Source organism: Perognathus longimembris, chromosome 1, assembly GCF_023159225.1.
Source record: "Perognathus longimembris pacificus isolate PPM17 chromosome 1, ASM2315922v1, whole genome shotgun sequence".
Taxonomy (NCBI): Eukaryota; Metazoa; Chordata; class Mammalia; order Rodentia; family Heteromyidae; genus Perognathus; species Perognathus longimembris.
The window spans coordinates 5785537-5800789 of NC_063161.1; the positions used below are offsets into that span (position 1 = coordinate 5785537).

General features: G+C 48.1%; 1 protein-coding gene across 1 annotated transcript; it reads right to left on the bottom strand.

The window, feature by feature from the left end:
* Nucleotides 1-652: 652 nt before the first annotated feature.
* Nucleotides 653-14603, bottom strand: Rbx1 (ring-box 1). The gene is made up of 5 exons (XM_048354880.1): nucleotides 14452-14603; nucleotides 11624-11702; nucleotides 7547-7617; nucleotides 4121-4206; nucleotides 653-831 (listed from the first exon to the last, which is right to left on the bottom strand). The coding sequence occupies exons 1-5, from the start codon at nucleotides 14527-14529 to the stop codon at nucleotides 819-821; spliced, it is 327 nt and encodes a 108-aa protein (XP_048210837.1). The 5' UTR covers nucleotides 14530-14603; the 3' UTR covers nucleotides 653-818.
* Between the last annotated feature and the right edge of the window lie 650 nt (nucleotides 14604-15253).

Consider the following 15253-nt stretch of genomic DNA (forward strand, 5'->3'; position numbering starts at 1 on the left):
GTTTTTGCTGGTTATTAGAGATAAAAGAGTCTTAGGAAGCTGGGTGCCAGTGGCTTATATCTCTAATCCTACTCAGGAGGCTGAGATATGATGATCGCGGTTCAAAGCCAGCCTGGACAGGGAAGTTCCTGAGACTCTTTATCTACAGGTAACCCCCAGAAAATCACAAGTGGAACTGTGGCTCAAAGAGGAAGAGTGCAGGTCTTGAGTGGAAAAAGTTCAGAGACATTCCCAGGCTGAGTTCAAGTCTCAGGGACTTTCCTGCCTTGAACAACTTTGAACCACATCCTCAGATCTCAGCCTCCTGTGGAGGTAGGATTACAAGGTATGGGCCACTGGTACCTGGCTACAATTTTACTTTCATTTGTTTTGTTTTTTGCCAGTCCTGGGGCTTGAATTCGGGGCCTGAGTACTGTCACTGGCTTCTTTTTGCTCAAGGCTAGCACTCTGCCACTTGAGCCATAGCACCACTTCCGGCTTTTGCTATATATGTAGTGCTGAGGAAACCCAGGGCTTCATGTATACAAGGCAAGCACTTTACCACTAGGCCATATTCCCAGCCCCTCAAGCTCAAAACAAGCTTTCTAACCTGGAAAGAGAGATCGCTTCACTTACACTCCTTTTTCCCATACACAAGAGACAGCATCCACTCTAGAATCCAACTGGACTTTATTTGACACAGAATACAGTATCACTGCAGGAACAGCAAAATGAAAAGACAAAGGAGAAAAGACACAGTTCTAGCTAACGTATAATTAAGAGGGGCTGGTCACTAAATGAATAACAAAACAGTTAGGCTTGATGGAAGAATTCTTGTTCTAGTGGCCATACCTGAAAGACAAAGTAAATGACTTTATTAATCCCATGGTAACTTCCTACTTCAGACTATAAACACATACTTAAACATAGAGACAACTTGAATTAGAACTTTGGAAAGATGTAAACAATCACAAGTGTGCATGTGTGTTCCAGGAAGGGTGAGTGCTGATTTCTCCTCCTCCAAAACCCCAAACTTCATGGTTCTCTCTGTGCCCAACCAAACCACTCCACCTTGACCACCTGACACGCTGGCAGGTGAGAAGGAAAGTTGTTCCTAGGGGCTGGAAAAGGAGCTTTGTTCTATTGGCTCCAGCTAGTGACCTAGATGCTGTGAGCAGCCTTTAAACTCCTTCACTTCACCTCAGCTATCAGGTTGGTTTGGGGTAAGGCAAATCCTGAGGATAGCAAGGAAACAGGTTTCGGTTTCAAAATCTATCAATCTGTCATCAGATCAGATCCAGTATCCCAGAGAGAGCTGTGGCAAAACCAGGCACGCCTTTCAGGGGGTTCTGATTGCTTCAGAGCTAAAAGTTGGCCCTAACAAGATTATACAAGCTGCTCGGAAGCTGGGCACTCACACCTGTTATCCTAGCCACTAAGGAGGCTGAGGTCTGGGCCTGAGGATTGTGGCTGGAAGGCAACCGCAGTAGGAAAGTCTGTGAGACTCATCTTCAACTAAGCAGCAAAAGCGCAAGTGGAGCTGCCAGCAGAGGTGGAGCAGTAGCCTGGGGCAGAAGAGCTCAGCAACAACACTCAGGCAGAGTCCCAGCCCCGAAGAAACCAAATGAAAAAGGAAAACAGACAAAAAAACCAAGGAGCTGGGTGCCAGTGGCTCAAGCCTGCAATGCTTAGGAGGCTGAGAGCTGAGTATGGCAGTTTGAAGCCAGCCCAGGCGGGAAAGTCTGTGATACTTTTAACTTGAAGCAGGGATAGGAGGGGTAAAATGAAGGAGAATGATGGTAGAGGTGATACTGATCAAGAAGCATTGTACTCATAACCTGACTTATGGAACTGTAACCTCATTGTATAAATAACAAAAAAGAAAAAGAAAAAGAAAAACCCAGGTGCCAGTGGTTCCTGCCTACAATCCTCGTAGCTGAGATGGGAGGATTACAGTTTGAAGTCAGCCTGGGCAGTAAAGGCTGTGTGAGACTCTGGGAGACAGTAATCTCCAATTAATGACAGAAAATGAGTTGGAAGCGGAGCTTTGGCTCCAACAGGAGAGCCACATCCCCGCTGTCTTTTGCTGGCCTTGAGCAAAAGTACAAGGCCAGCACCTGAAGCCTGAGGTCCAGGGCCAGCACACGTACAACAAAGCAGTTTGGGGGCTGGGAATATGGCCTAGTGGCAAGAGTGCTTGCCTCCCACACATGAAGCTCTCAGTTCGATTCCCCAGCACCACATATATGGAAAACGGCCAGAAGGGGCGCTGTGGCTCAGGTGGCAGAGTGCTAGCCTTGAGCGGGAAGAAGCCAGGGACAGTGCTCAGGCCCTGAGTCCAAGGCCCAGGACTGGCCAAAAAAAAAACAAAAACAAAAAACAAAGCAGTTTGTTACTATGAATGTGAAACGTAGGAACTGAAAAATAAGGAAGGTGAAGTGCTATATTGGATTCATTTTAGGAAAAAAAATATGCCCAGTGCCAGGTAACAGTGGTCAACCCTATAATCCTAGCTACTTAGGAGGCTAAGATCTGAGGATCTCAGTTCAGACCTAGCTGCGCAAATTCATGAGACACTCATCTCTAAATAACCAACAAAAAGCAGGAAGCAGAAGAGTGTCTCAAGTGGTATAAAGCCAGTCATGTGTAACAAAAGTTAAGGGGCGGGGCTGGGGATATGGCCTAGTGGCAAGAGTGCTTGCCTCATATACATGAGGCCCTGGGTTCAATTCCCCAGCACCACATATACAGAAAATGTCCAGAAGTGGCGCTGTGGCTCAAGTGGCAGAGTGCTAGCCTTGAGCAAAAAGAAGCCAGGGACAGTGCTCAGGCCCTGAGTCCAAGCCCCAGGACTGGCAAAAAAAAAAAAAAAAGTTAAGGGGCAGTGTGAGGTTCTGAGATCAGTCAAGCCCCAGCACAAAGACAAAACACTCATATCCATTAAGGTGAGGTGCTAACTCTTGTAATGTCCAGATGGTGGACGGACATCGGGAGCTTCATGGTTGTATCCAGTAGGGGCAAAAAGTTAGACTCCATTTCAACCAATAGCTCCTGTGGTTGTCTACACCTATTATTCTAGCTACAAAGAAATGTAACTAGGAGGACTGTAGTTCAGGCTGGTCTAGGTGTAAAAAGTAGATTCTATTCAGAAAATAAAGCCCGAAACAGCAGGGCTGCAGCTCAAGTAGTAGTAGAGTGTATATGCCTAGAGTGCAGGGTCCTGAGTTCAAACACAAAAACAAAACAATAAAATACTCATATTGGGCTTGCCTAGCATGCATGAAGCCCTGGGTTCCTTAGTAACACAGAAACAAAAAAGCCAGAAGTGGCGTTGAGGCTCAAGTGGTAGAGTGCTAGCCTTGAGCTCAGGGACAGTGCCCAGGCCGAGTTCAAGCCCCAGGACTGGCAAAACAAACAAAATATTTATACTATGCAAGTACATATAAGGAGATAGAAAAGCTACTAAGAAGTTGGTGCTGGGCTAGAGGCCTAGCTCAAGTGGTAGTGCACCTGGCTAGCAAGCATTATGTTCAAACCCCAGTTCCACAAAACCAAACCCAAACCATCTAGTATGAGGCTTACTTTCAAAGTCTCAAGTGGGATATCTTTGTAGTATATCCTTTCAGCCATTTAAATTGTTAAAAATTTACTGTAACATCTTTTATTAATAATAAACATTTAGGGCTGGGGCTGGGAATATGGCCTAATAGTAAGGTGCTTGCCTTGCATACATGAAGCCCTTGGTTCGATTCCTCAGCACCACAATATAGAAAAAGCCAGAAGTGGCACTGTGGTTCAAGTGGCAGAGGGCTAGCCTTGAGCAAAAAGAAGCCAGGGACAGTGCTCAGGCCCTGAATTCAAGCCCCAGGTCTGGCAAAAAAAAAAAAAATTAGGGCTGGGGATGTGGCCTAGTGGTAGAATGCTCATCTTGCATGCATGAAGCCCTGGGTTCGATTCCTATTTTCATAAATCCTAGAAGGCTGGTAACTTTGAGGGCTGATCCTGTGTACATTCACCAGAACTCATCTAAAGCAGCAAGGCACATTCTACAAGTGCACCTTCTCTTCAGCTGGAGGCAGGTCAGAAGATGGTGCAGACCCCAAAGCCCAGACTTACGACACACAGACAGGCAGACACGTACTTTTGGAATTCCCACTCTCTGTTGTCCAAAGGGCACACCTGCCGCGTTTTGAGCCAGCGAGAAATGCAATGGAAATGAAAGGCATGCTGAAAGAAAAGACATATTTGTTAAGAGTAAGCTTGTGGAAGACCTGTCACCTAGATACCACCTCTCACAGCCAGGGCAGTGGACATGAGGTGCTGAGAAAATGGCAGCAGGTAAGGGGCAGACCCCCCCGCCTCTTCGTGGATTTACCTGGGACCCCTCCCCTGGAGACAAGAATACTGCCAAAAAAATGTGATAGAAATGTTTTTCTACTAAGGATAAAGATGGTTTGGGGAGCAGAGAAGAATATTCTAGAATGAGTTCCTTCCTTTCCTTAAGGGAGAAAGGAATGTGACTTCCATTCTCATTTACCTAGTAAGAGGATGCTTCTATTTTATCCTCTTGAGAAAGGAGGCCCTGGGCTAGGAAGGGGGCTTACTGGTAGAGTGCTTGCCTGGCATGTGTGAAGCCCTGGGTTTGATTCCTCAGTAATATAAACAGAAACAGCTGGAAGTGGGACTGTGGCTCAAGTGGCAGTGCTAGCCTTGAGCCAAAAGAAGCCAGGGACAGAGCCCAGGCCCTGAGTTCCAAGGCCCCCAAAAACAGAAAAGGAAGGAGGCCCTGATCACATGCAGATTTCAAGCTTTCCCACTCCTGATTAGCAGCCTCTTCCCCACCGCGTCCTGTCCTTGAAGAATGGGGACTCCCAGAATAGGGCCTCTCACCCCCCACCCAGGGCTGAAATGGGGACCCCCAGCCTCTCTTTACACTCAGCTCAACTCTGACCAAAGGGCTTTACTTTCTACTTTATAGATACATTTAGCCCAGGACTTAAAAATCCTGTAATGGTTGAGAGATTTTTATAAAGTGTTTTTCTTTCTTTTTTTAAAAAAAGGAGTAAAAGGAAGTATACCGAGGGACATCAAAATTATTTGTGATCAATAAGAAATTAAAAAGATCAGGGGGCCAAGAACACTACCAGCCAAGGGACTTAGGTTTAAGGAAGGGCACGTATTTGCTGTATTTTGGGGTGCACTAATGACATGTGGACATTACTGCCAGGTAGAATGGATACTTACTCTCCTCTACTGCCCCCTGCCTGGCCCTGCTCACTGGAGGAGAGAAGCAATGGGGGTCCTCCTCCACATAATCTGTGATTGGTGGCTACAGTTGGGCAAGGGAGGGATGGATACTTCAATGCTTGGTTTAATAAAAGCTTTGAAATCTGGTCAGCGGTTTCAAAATAGACATGGAATCTAGCAATCATACTGTATGGATTTTTATCTTGTGATAAATTTTCTCATCATTATTATTATTTTTTGCATTAGCCTACATGAATAATACAAGAGGGTTGCACTGATGAACTGTCTGCTGACAATTAACTCAGTATTAAGAATGGAATCCTGGGCTGTGAATATGGCTTAGTGGTAGAGTGCTTGCCTCCTATACAGGAAGCCCTGGGTTCGATTCCTTAACACCACATATGTATAGAAGAAGCCAGAAGTGGCGCTGTGGCTCAAGTGGTAGAGTGCTAGCCTTGAGCAAAAAGAAGCCAGGGACAGTGCTCAGGCCTTGAGTTCAAGCTCCAGGACTGGCAAAAAAAAAAAAAAAAAGAATGGAATCCAAGGCAAGTACATTATGGATTCTGATGGGGATGACCGTGCCCCAGAGTGTAGCTTTTGGTAAGATCCCATTTCCTGCAGCAGTGCTGCTCACTAGACGCTATGTTGAAAATGAATTTAACAATTTGTGGGTGGGGACCGGAGGGAAAAACTGGGAAAATGTGAGGGAAGGGGTGGCACTGTCCAAAAGCTATCTTTTTTTTTTGGATGGTCAAGGTTGTGGGGCTTGAACTCTGGGCCTGGGGCTGTCCCTGAGCTCTTTTGCTCAAGGGTATGTAGGGCTCTACAATTTAAGCCACAGAGTCACTTTCAGTGTTCTGGTGATTAACTGCAGATAAGAGACTGCCTGGGCTGGCTTTGAACTGGGACCCTCAGATCTCATCCTCCTGAGTAGCTAGATTACAGGTGTGAGCCACTGGTGCCAGGTGCCAGCATTTCTGATCCCAGCTATGCCACTGTGTATTACAGAGTGTCCCATGTACAGGGGATGCATTCACAGGAGTCCACGGTTTTCAGACCATGTTCAAATGTTCGACCTCATCTGAGCCTCCTGACAACACTGGCAAGCAGGCTAGATAGATACTATTATCTGCACTTTACAGACAGGAAACTGAAACCCAGACAAATGACTTGCCTAACTCACAGAGAGGCAGAATTAGCACTCAGGTCTAGGCCAGGGCTGCTGACACACGCTGCCTGCTTTCCTTCAGGGTAGGCTCATCCGAGCGAGGTGCTCCTTAACCACACTTCCAAGTGGAGCTCACCCTTTCCCCCTTCTCAGAAAGGAATGTGGCTCTTAGCATGTACCTCAATGTCAGGGACAGCAAAATACCCAGTCTGACTACCTCATCCTCATGGATGCCCCAAGCCATCCTATGTCCACACGGGCTTGCCCCTGTGACCTTGGCCAAGAGGAAGTGACAGAATGAAGAAGGTGCTCTGCACTGGAGGCCGGTGTGCACCGCGGTAACCCTGGCTATTCAGGGGGCTGAGAACTGAGGATCAAGGTTCAAAGCCAACCTGGGCAATAAAGTAAATCTGGAAGTGACGCTGTGGCTCCAGTGGTAGAGCGCTAGCTTTGGGCACAAAGAGGCTCAGGGACAGCACCCAGGCCCTGAGTTCAAGCCCCACAACCGACCCCCCCCCCCAAAAAAAAAAACAAGAGGCAAGTGGTTGCCCTCTATTATTATGACTGTTTTCATGAAATAGGTGACTATGTAGCTGAGGCTGACTTTAAATCTGCCATCTTCTTCCCTCAGCCTCCTGAGTGCTGGGATTACAGGCACAATGTCCCCACTCGTTCCCCACAAGCTGGGGATTGAACCTAGTCTTGCACATGCTAGATAATCCTGCTGAGCTCTATCCTCAGTGGCCCACTTTATAGTTAAGATGAGCTAGTCCCTTTTTTTTTTGCCAGTCCTGGACCTTGGACTTAGGGCCTGAGCACTGTCCTTGGCTTCTTTTTGCTCAAGGCTAGCACTCTGCCACTTGAGCCACAGCGCCACTTCTGGCCGATTTCTGTATATGTGGTGCTGGGGAATTGAACCCAGGGCTTCAAGTATACGAGGCAAGCACTCTTGCCACTAGGCCATATCCCCAGCCCCCCTGAACTAGTCCCTTTTTCCCATTAACTAAAAATATTTATCTTGATGAGGATTTGAAATTATTTTGTGTCTGTCTTTTGGGAGAGAGAGTGGGCTAATTGTTTTTTTTTCCCTAGAAAGTTAAATGATGGACACAGGAGACGTGGCCTTGCTGATAGGGGGAGACATTTCCTTACATTACAGACTCCCCACGCAACCGTACACTCCTCGGAAGTCGCCGACGCCTGGTTAGCCTGACACTCTATGCCTGTGGGAACAAGAGCAATGGCATCACTGACAGCAGCAAAGCTTCGCATCCTGCAGCAGCCTTTCCATCCTCAATTACCCATTGTTTTTTGTTTTTTAGCCAGCCTGGGCAGACAACCCTGAGACTCACCCCCAACTAATCAGCAAAAAGCCGCACCACAACTGGACGCATGGCTCAAGTTGTGGAGAACCAGTCATGAATGAAAAGCCAAGCGAAGGAAGCCCTGAATTCAAGTCCCAGTGGTGGTATATTTCACGCCTCCCCTCCTCCTCCCAACAGTGGCATTGGGGTTTGAACAGAAGGCTTTGCCCTTGTTAGGCAGAGGCTCTAAAACTAGATGGTTTTTTTTTTTTTTGCCCAGGTTGGCTGGATTGCAATCATCCTCTTTTTGTTTTTTTGTGAAGCTGAGAGGCACAAGCCCCCATGCTCAGCTGGTGGAGATGAGTTCTTGATAAATTCTTGTTTTGCCTGGGCTGCCTCAAAATGTGCTCCTCTTTTTTTTCCCCTGCCAGTCCTGGGACTTGAACTTACGGCCTGGGAGCAGTCTCTGAGCCTCTTTGTGTTCAACGTCAGTGCTCTACCGCTTGAGCCCCAGCACCGCTTCTATTTTCTGAGTAGTTTCTGGGAGATAGGAGTCTTACAAACTTTTCTGCCCAGGTAGGCTTCAAGGATCCTCAGCTCTCAGCCTCCCAAGTAGCTAGGATTACAGGCGTGAGCTACTAGTGCCCAGCTAATGTGCTCCTCTTGATCTCCTTCTTTAGTTGCTGAAATTACAATGTGAGCCACTACATACAGCAAAAAGGCATGCTTCTGAAGGGTAATTTTTTTTCCATTACAATGCTATAAAGAGAATGACTGAAACTGGGTGCTAGTAATCGATGCAACTCAAGCTACTTGAGAGGCTAAGAGTGAGAATGGAGGCTAGCCAGGGAGAAAAGTTTTGAAACTGCATTGTAAAAATAACCAACAAGGGGCTGGGAATATGGCCCAGTGGTAGAGTGCTTGCCTCATGTACATGAAGCCCTGAATTTGATTCCTCAGCACCACGTATGTATAGAAAAAGCCAGAAGTGGCGCTGTGACTTAAGTGGTAGAGTGCTAGCCTTGAATAGAAAAAGCCAAGCAAGAGTAAAAGACTGAATTCAAGCTCCCCAATATGGGCACACACAGACAAAAAGATAAATTAAAAAGAAAATCCTAAGCCAGGGCCAGTAGTTCATGCCTATAATCATAGCTACTCGAGGCTGAGATATGAGGATGGCTGTTCAAAGCCAGCCTGGGCAGCAAAGTCTATGAGACTCTTATCTCTACTAAACTAACCAAAAAGCCTGAAGCAGAGTTGTGGCTCAAGTGGTAGAGGCACTACCCTTCAGCAAAACAAAACTCAGGAACAGTGCCCAGGTTCTGAGTTCAAATCCTAGGATCAGCACCCATGCATGCACACACGCAGATACATACACACAAAGACATATCCAAAAAAAGAGGAAAAAATAGTAATAATTTTAAAATATTTTTACATAGGAGTTCAACATTAAACTTTAGTTAACATTTAAGGCATACTATAAAACCAAATAGGTATTTAAACAAGAGCTCAGGTCCTGAGTTCAAGCCCTATGAATGACCAAAAAAAGATAACTAGGACTTCATTTGTTTATTCTCCCTCCATTCCCGTAATCCCCCTTTGTCTCCCTAAAAAGAGAGAACAACAAAAATAGTAGACACTACCACTAACAATAAAACCACCACCAGCAATAAAAAACCATGTTCCAGTTTCTAGAAATTTGTTTTGGTAAGTCATATTTTACATATTCATAGGAGTAACACCTTTTGGTTCATCCCCTAAGTGTAACCTTTCTCTGTCTGTGTACATGCATTGTATAAGTTAATTAAAAAACCCAAACAAGTTGAAAAAAAAAAGGTATTTAAGTAAAAAGTCTACCCAGATCTCTCAAGAATCAAATATAAGATAACAAAGCTTATGGATGGTTTTTGCTTTTTGTGGGCCTCCTAAGAAGTATGTTCTTTTGAATCTTGAGAAATATGTAATGACATTTCTTTCTTTTTTTTGCCAGTCCTGGGGCTTGAACTCAGGGCCTGAGCACTGTCCCTGGCTTCTTTGTGCTCAAGCCTAGCACTCTATCACTTGAGTCACAGTACCACTTCTGGCTTTTGCCATATATGTGGTGCTGAGGAATCGAACCAAGGGCTTCATGTATGCAAGGCAAGCACTCTACCACTAGGCCATATTCCCAGTCCACAGTGACATATTTTTAAAAACCAAAATTATATAAAATTATAAACTATTTTCAGACAAGAGTTCCAAGAAAGTAAATTTTTCTCTAGCTATAACTTGTAAAATGTCAAGGGATAGATAGAAATGGACAAGCTTTTAATTAAAGACTCCATCCAAACACATTTAAAACTGTGCTCCTCTTTTTCTTTGATGGGTTTCTTCCAGCCCTCTGAAACAACATAGTGGCTGCAAATCTTTGGAGTATGAAAAGGAAAACAGAGTTAAAGCTTAAAGACACAGAGAGACAACTAGAGGAAAGTGTCATGACTGCTTTTTTTTTTTTTTGGCCAGTCCTGGGCCTTGGACTGAGGGCCTGAGCACTGTCCCTGGCTTCCTTTTGCTCAAGGCTAGCACTCTGCCACTTGAGCCACAGCGCCACTTCTGGCCGTTTTCTATATACGTGGTGCTGGGGAATTGAACCCAGGGCTTCATGTATACGAGGCAAGCACTCTTGCCACTAGGCCATATCCCCAGCCCTCATGATTGCTTTCTTTTTTTTTTTTTTTGGCCAGTCCTGGGCCTTGGACTCTGGGCCTGAGCACTGTCCCCGGCTTCTTCCTGCTCAAGGCTAGCACTCTGCCACCTGAGCCACAGCGCCTCTTCGGGTCGTTTTCCATATATGTGGTGCTGGGGAATCGAACCAAGAGCTTCATGTGTAGGAGGCAAGCACTCTTGCCACTAGGCCATATTCTCAGCCCAATGATTGCTTTCTAACACAGTATTTGATTTGTGTTTCTCAAGTTGCAATGGTCACACTTGACTCCTTTTTTTGGGTTTGTTACTCATCTAGCAAACATTTAATGAGAAATTACTACGTACTGGTCACTATGCTAGACATATAGTAGTAAATAGAAGAGTACCACTTAGTTAAGTGATCAATACACAGGAAAATGGCAGGGCATCTTGGGAATATTTAAGAGAACTGCTGTAGGCCATGTGTGTGTGAATATGGTTACTGAGCAAGTTTAAGTGGAGAGCTGAAGATTAACTAAGAGCTACATTGTACATTGTACAATAAAGTAGCCATTAGCCACATGTGGTTCTTGAACATTTACAATGAGGCTAGCCTGAATTTAAAGACCTAATACAAAAAGAAAAAAAGAATGTAAACAGTACATTTCTTTCGGCACTGGGGCTCAAACCCAGACCTTGTACATGTGAGTCAAGTGCTCCATCACTAGACCGTACTCCCAGCCATGTTTATATTGATTTACGTTGATTACATGTTGAAATATTTTCAAGCTAAAAAGCTAAAGCAAGAGCATGAGGTCCGGAATTCAGGTCCCAGTACCAGAACAAATAAACAAAAAGGTGTTTTCTCTTGGATATTGTAGGCTAAATATTGAAATCAACTTCACTTGTTTCTTTTTACTTTATTAATGAGATATTAGAAAATTTTCAATTCTGCATGTGCTCATGTTTGTGGCATCTGTCTGTCTGTCCTGGGGCTAAAACTTAGGGCCTTGGTGAGATCGCTGAACTTTTGCTCAAGTCTAGTGTTAATTAGAGATAATCTCAGGAGATAAGAGTCTCAAGGCTTTCTTGCTGGAGCTGGCTTTGAACCCTGATCTTCAGATCTGAGTTAGGATTACAGATGTGAACTACCAGTGCCAGGCCCAAACTACTCTATTTTAAACCTGCCAATTACCATGTTAGGATAGCCACAGTCAATGTTACCTTCTCACTTTCCTCCCAGCCTCCGCCAGTTACTTACAAAGATCCATAATATGGTTCCTGCAGATGGCACAGTTATCAACCACAATATCCCAAGCCCACAGGGCTACTGCATTCCACTGCAAAGAGAAAAAGGAGGAACAATGCACTTTTCTTTCTTTCTTTTTTTTGCCAGTCTTGGGGCTTGGACTTGGGGCCTGGGCACTGCCCTTGAGCTTCTTTTTGCTCAAGGCTACCACTCTATACCACTTGAGCCACAGTGCCACTTCCAGTCTTTTCTGTTTACGTGGTACTGTGGAACGGAACCCAGGGCTTCACGCATGCTAGGGCAAGCACTCTACCACTGAGCCACATTCCAAGTCCAATGCAATAGTCCTTTAATATAAGCACATATTGTAATGCTTCCTGCTGCAAATAGTTACCATCTCTTTGGCTACATGGACCACGAAACCGAAGTATTTCTTTTTTAATAACCTTATTTTTATTTATTTTTTTCCAGTCCTGGGCCTTGGACTCAGAGCCTGAGCACTGTCCCTGGCTTCTTTTTGCTCAAGGCTAGCGCACTCTGCCACTTGAGCCACAGCGCCATTTCTGGCCATTTTCTGTATATGTGGTGCTGGGGAATCGAACCCAGGGCTTCATGTATACGAGGCGAGCACTCTTGCCACTAAGTTATATTCCCAGCCCAGTATTTCTTGAATATTGTATTATTCTTATTTCAGAAGGCAATCGTAAGCTACATCTATGCTATCACATTTTTTCACTCAAAGGCTGCAGAAACGAACACAGAAATTAATGAGTCATCTTTGAACCTTTTGCCTGTAGCAAGCAAATTTTGAAGCACCCCTGTTTTTCATTTAATATGTACAAAGTACTCTGCTGGTTTCCCGGACAGTTTTAGAATAGATCAAAATCTGAATAAATATCTGTTCTTCAAGGCAGCCCTGAAAGCTTGGGTTTGGAAAGGTGAAAGCCTGGAACAGAACGGATTAAGATGAAAATTGGATCATCGGGTGGGAAATCCTGGGCTAAGCTGGATAACTAGTTACCCAGGTCAGTAAACTGAACAAGGTCACCTCTTAAACTATACAAGAGTACTTCATAACAAACAAAAATTCACTAGAATATTTGGTTCTTATCAACTGATGCCCTCAATGTAATTCTTATTTCCAAACATCACTAATCCTATTGTCACAAGTATATACACAGTGTTTTAGGCCGGAGCCCAGGGCTCAGAACTCAGTATGTGCCGCTTCTGCTCAGTGGCTAGTGTTCTACTAACTGGACAACGCCTCCCACCCCCACCTTAGAAACTTTTTTTGGGGGGGAATGGGGGTACCAGTATTGGGGCTAGAACTAAGGGCCTAGAACTCTCACTTAGCTTTTTTGCTCAAGGCTGGCATTCTACCACTTGAGCAACCTCTCAATTTCTGGATTTTCTGCTGGGTCTCTGGCCATAAGAGTCTCAGGATCTTCCTGTTGGGGCTGGCTGTGAAGCTCGGTACCTCAGGTCTCAACCTGCTGAGTGGCTAGGATGAGGCGGCAGGCACAGCTGTGTGTGTGTGTGTGTGTGTGTTCACATCTATACAGCGCCAGTCTTGGGACCTAAGCACTGTCCCTGGCTTCTTTCTTTTTACTCCAGGCTGGCACTCTACCACTTGAGTCACGGTGCCACGTCCGGCCTTTTCTGTGTATGTGGTGCTGAGGAATCGAACCCAGGGCTGGCTTCGTGCAGGCCACTCTACCGCTAGGCCACATTCCCAGCCCACCAGCCCCTCTCCCGCGCTAATGTGGTGCTACTTCCCAAACCTCCATCTTTGTTGTCTTCCTGGCACACTCCTTAGCCTCTAGGTAACTTCTTCAGCTCGCTTCACACCGCAGCCTCCACTTGGAAGGAAAAAAAACCCCTCCCTTCCATTATTCTTCAATATGGCTGCTTGGTTCTCACTGAGCAGCAGCGGCCACGGAGACGACCACACACAGCACAAGTCGGTGCAAGCCCGGGGGCGCGGGTCGCCAGGGGTCCCAGGACCACCATCTTGCCCATTTCAGGGTCTTCCCGAGGTGGCCACCAACACCTTCCTCACAGACGTGGCCAGTCACGAGGAGGGGGGCCCCGTTCCACCCGTTATTCCCTTCCCATCCTTCACCAGGTTAACGCGTCCTCAGCCCTCCCTAAAAGCCACGAGGTAGGAGTCTCGAATATTCTTTTAACCAAGTCCGCCAAGCGTTGCTTTTCTTTTCTTTTTTAAACTGTGCAACCGAGAGAGCGCCAGGGGCCGGGCGAGGCGGTGAGGCAACCACAAGGCCAAAGTTTTGCCCTCGACACTAACTGGGAGGGCGGGGAGGGGCCGGAGGGGAGGCCGCCGCGCGGCGAGGACCGGGGCCGGGCCTCGGCCAGGGGACCCCGCGGCCCAGGGAGGGGCGGGAGAGGCAGGGAGAGGGCCGGCCGCGCTCCTCCGCGGCGGGAGAGAACCTGGGTCGGGTCCCCGGCTCCCTCCGCCGCAGTCCCAGCGACCCCCGCCCCCACCCCGCCCCGTCCCGTCCCTCCCCCACCCACCCCGCAGCCACCCCAGTGACAGAGGAGCCGCTCGGCTCCGCCGGCCAAATCGCAACCCGGCGTCTCCCAATAAGCTCCTTCGTGATTGGCTGCTCGGCTTCCGAGCAAAAGCAGCACGGCCCCAGGCAGTGGGCAGTTGTCCCACCGATCAAGCCCAAGGCCCGCCCCCCGACTTCCTGCCGTGGCAGCAGGTCCCAGGAACGCCCCGAAACGAAGCCCTTTCCTCTGCGCCTTGGGTCGCCCTCGGGCCTGCCAGCCACATCTGCGCCTCTCTAGCTTTTCCCAGAAAGGCGCTGAGGAGACCCAACCTTTTTCACTTCAAAGCGCTTCTTGCCCGCGCCGCTGTTGGTGCCGCTCGGGGTGTCCACATCCATCGCAGCCGCCATTTTGGAAACACACGGTCCGTCGTCCGGTCACTGCGCCTGCGCAAAGCAGCGCACGCCTCGCTTTTTCTCTCCCCGCCCCACGCCTGGACTGCTCCTCCCGGTGCTGGAGTATGAGGGGGCGGAGCCTGTGGCCACGCCCCTTAAAGGCGCTGGAGCGGGTTTTCCGCCCCCCTCGGCGTGGGCTGGGGAGGCGGCGGCCGCCGGAGTGACTTGGGCGGGGCCGGGCGGGGCCGGGCGGCGGGCACGAGCCCGGTGGAAACGTTCGGTGGAGCTCGCTCTCGTCGCCCTCCCCGGGAAGCCCCCGGGGCCGCACTTTTTCCTGGGGCGGCGGCTGCTTCCTCCTCGGCCGGACCTCACCCAGACCCGGTCCCCAGTTTCTCCGTCGGTAGGGTGGGCGCCCGCCTCCGGCTGCCGGGAAGCGAGTCCCGGCTTGGGCCTTGCGCGCAGGGACCCAGCCTGGCTCCGAAGCCGGCCGGGGGGCCGCGCCAGCCGGGCCCAGCCAGCGTGTGGCTTTCTGGTTTCACTTCGGAAGAGGACTCCCCGGGAAGAGATGCGGAGTGTCCTCCCCAAGGCCCTGCCCTCCTCTCCCCACCCGAAACAGCCGGGAGAGAAGGCCCCTGCCGGCCCCGCCATCGGCCCGAGCGGCCTTCCTCCTCCTCCCTCACCTCCCTTCCACTGGCCGCCCGGACAGCCCATCCCTTCTCCCCAGTTGTTGCCCGATTTC

Bases quoted from the DNA above. Each gene is read 5' to 3' on its own strand.
- Rbx1 (XM_048354880.1), bottom strand. From the start codon at position 14,529: ATGGCGGCTGCGATGGATGTGGACACCCCGAGCGGCACCAACAGCGGC. The intron at 11,703-14,451 runs GTTGGGTCTCCT...TTCTCTTTGCAG, and splicing joins AGCGCTTTGAAGTGAAAAAG to TGGAATGCAGTAGCCCTGTG. The intron at 7,618-11,623 runs GTAAGTAACTGG...TTGTTCCCACAG, and splicing joins GAACCATATTATGGATCTTT to GCATAGAGTGTCAGGCTAAC.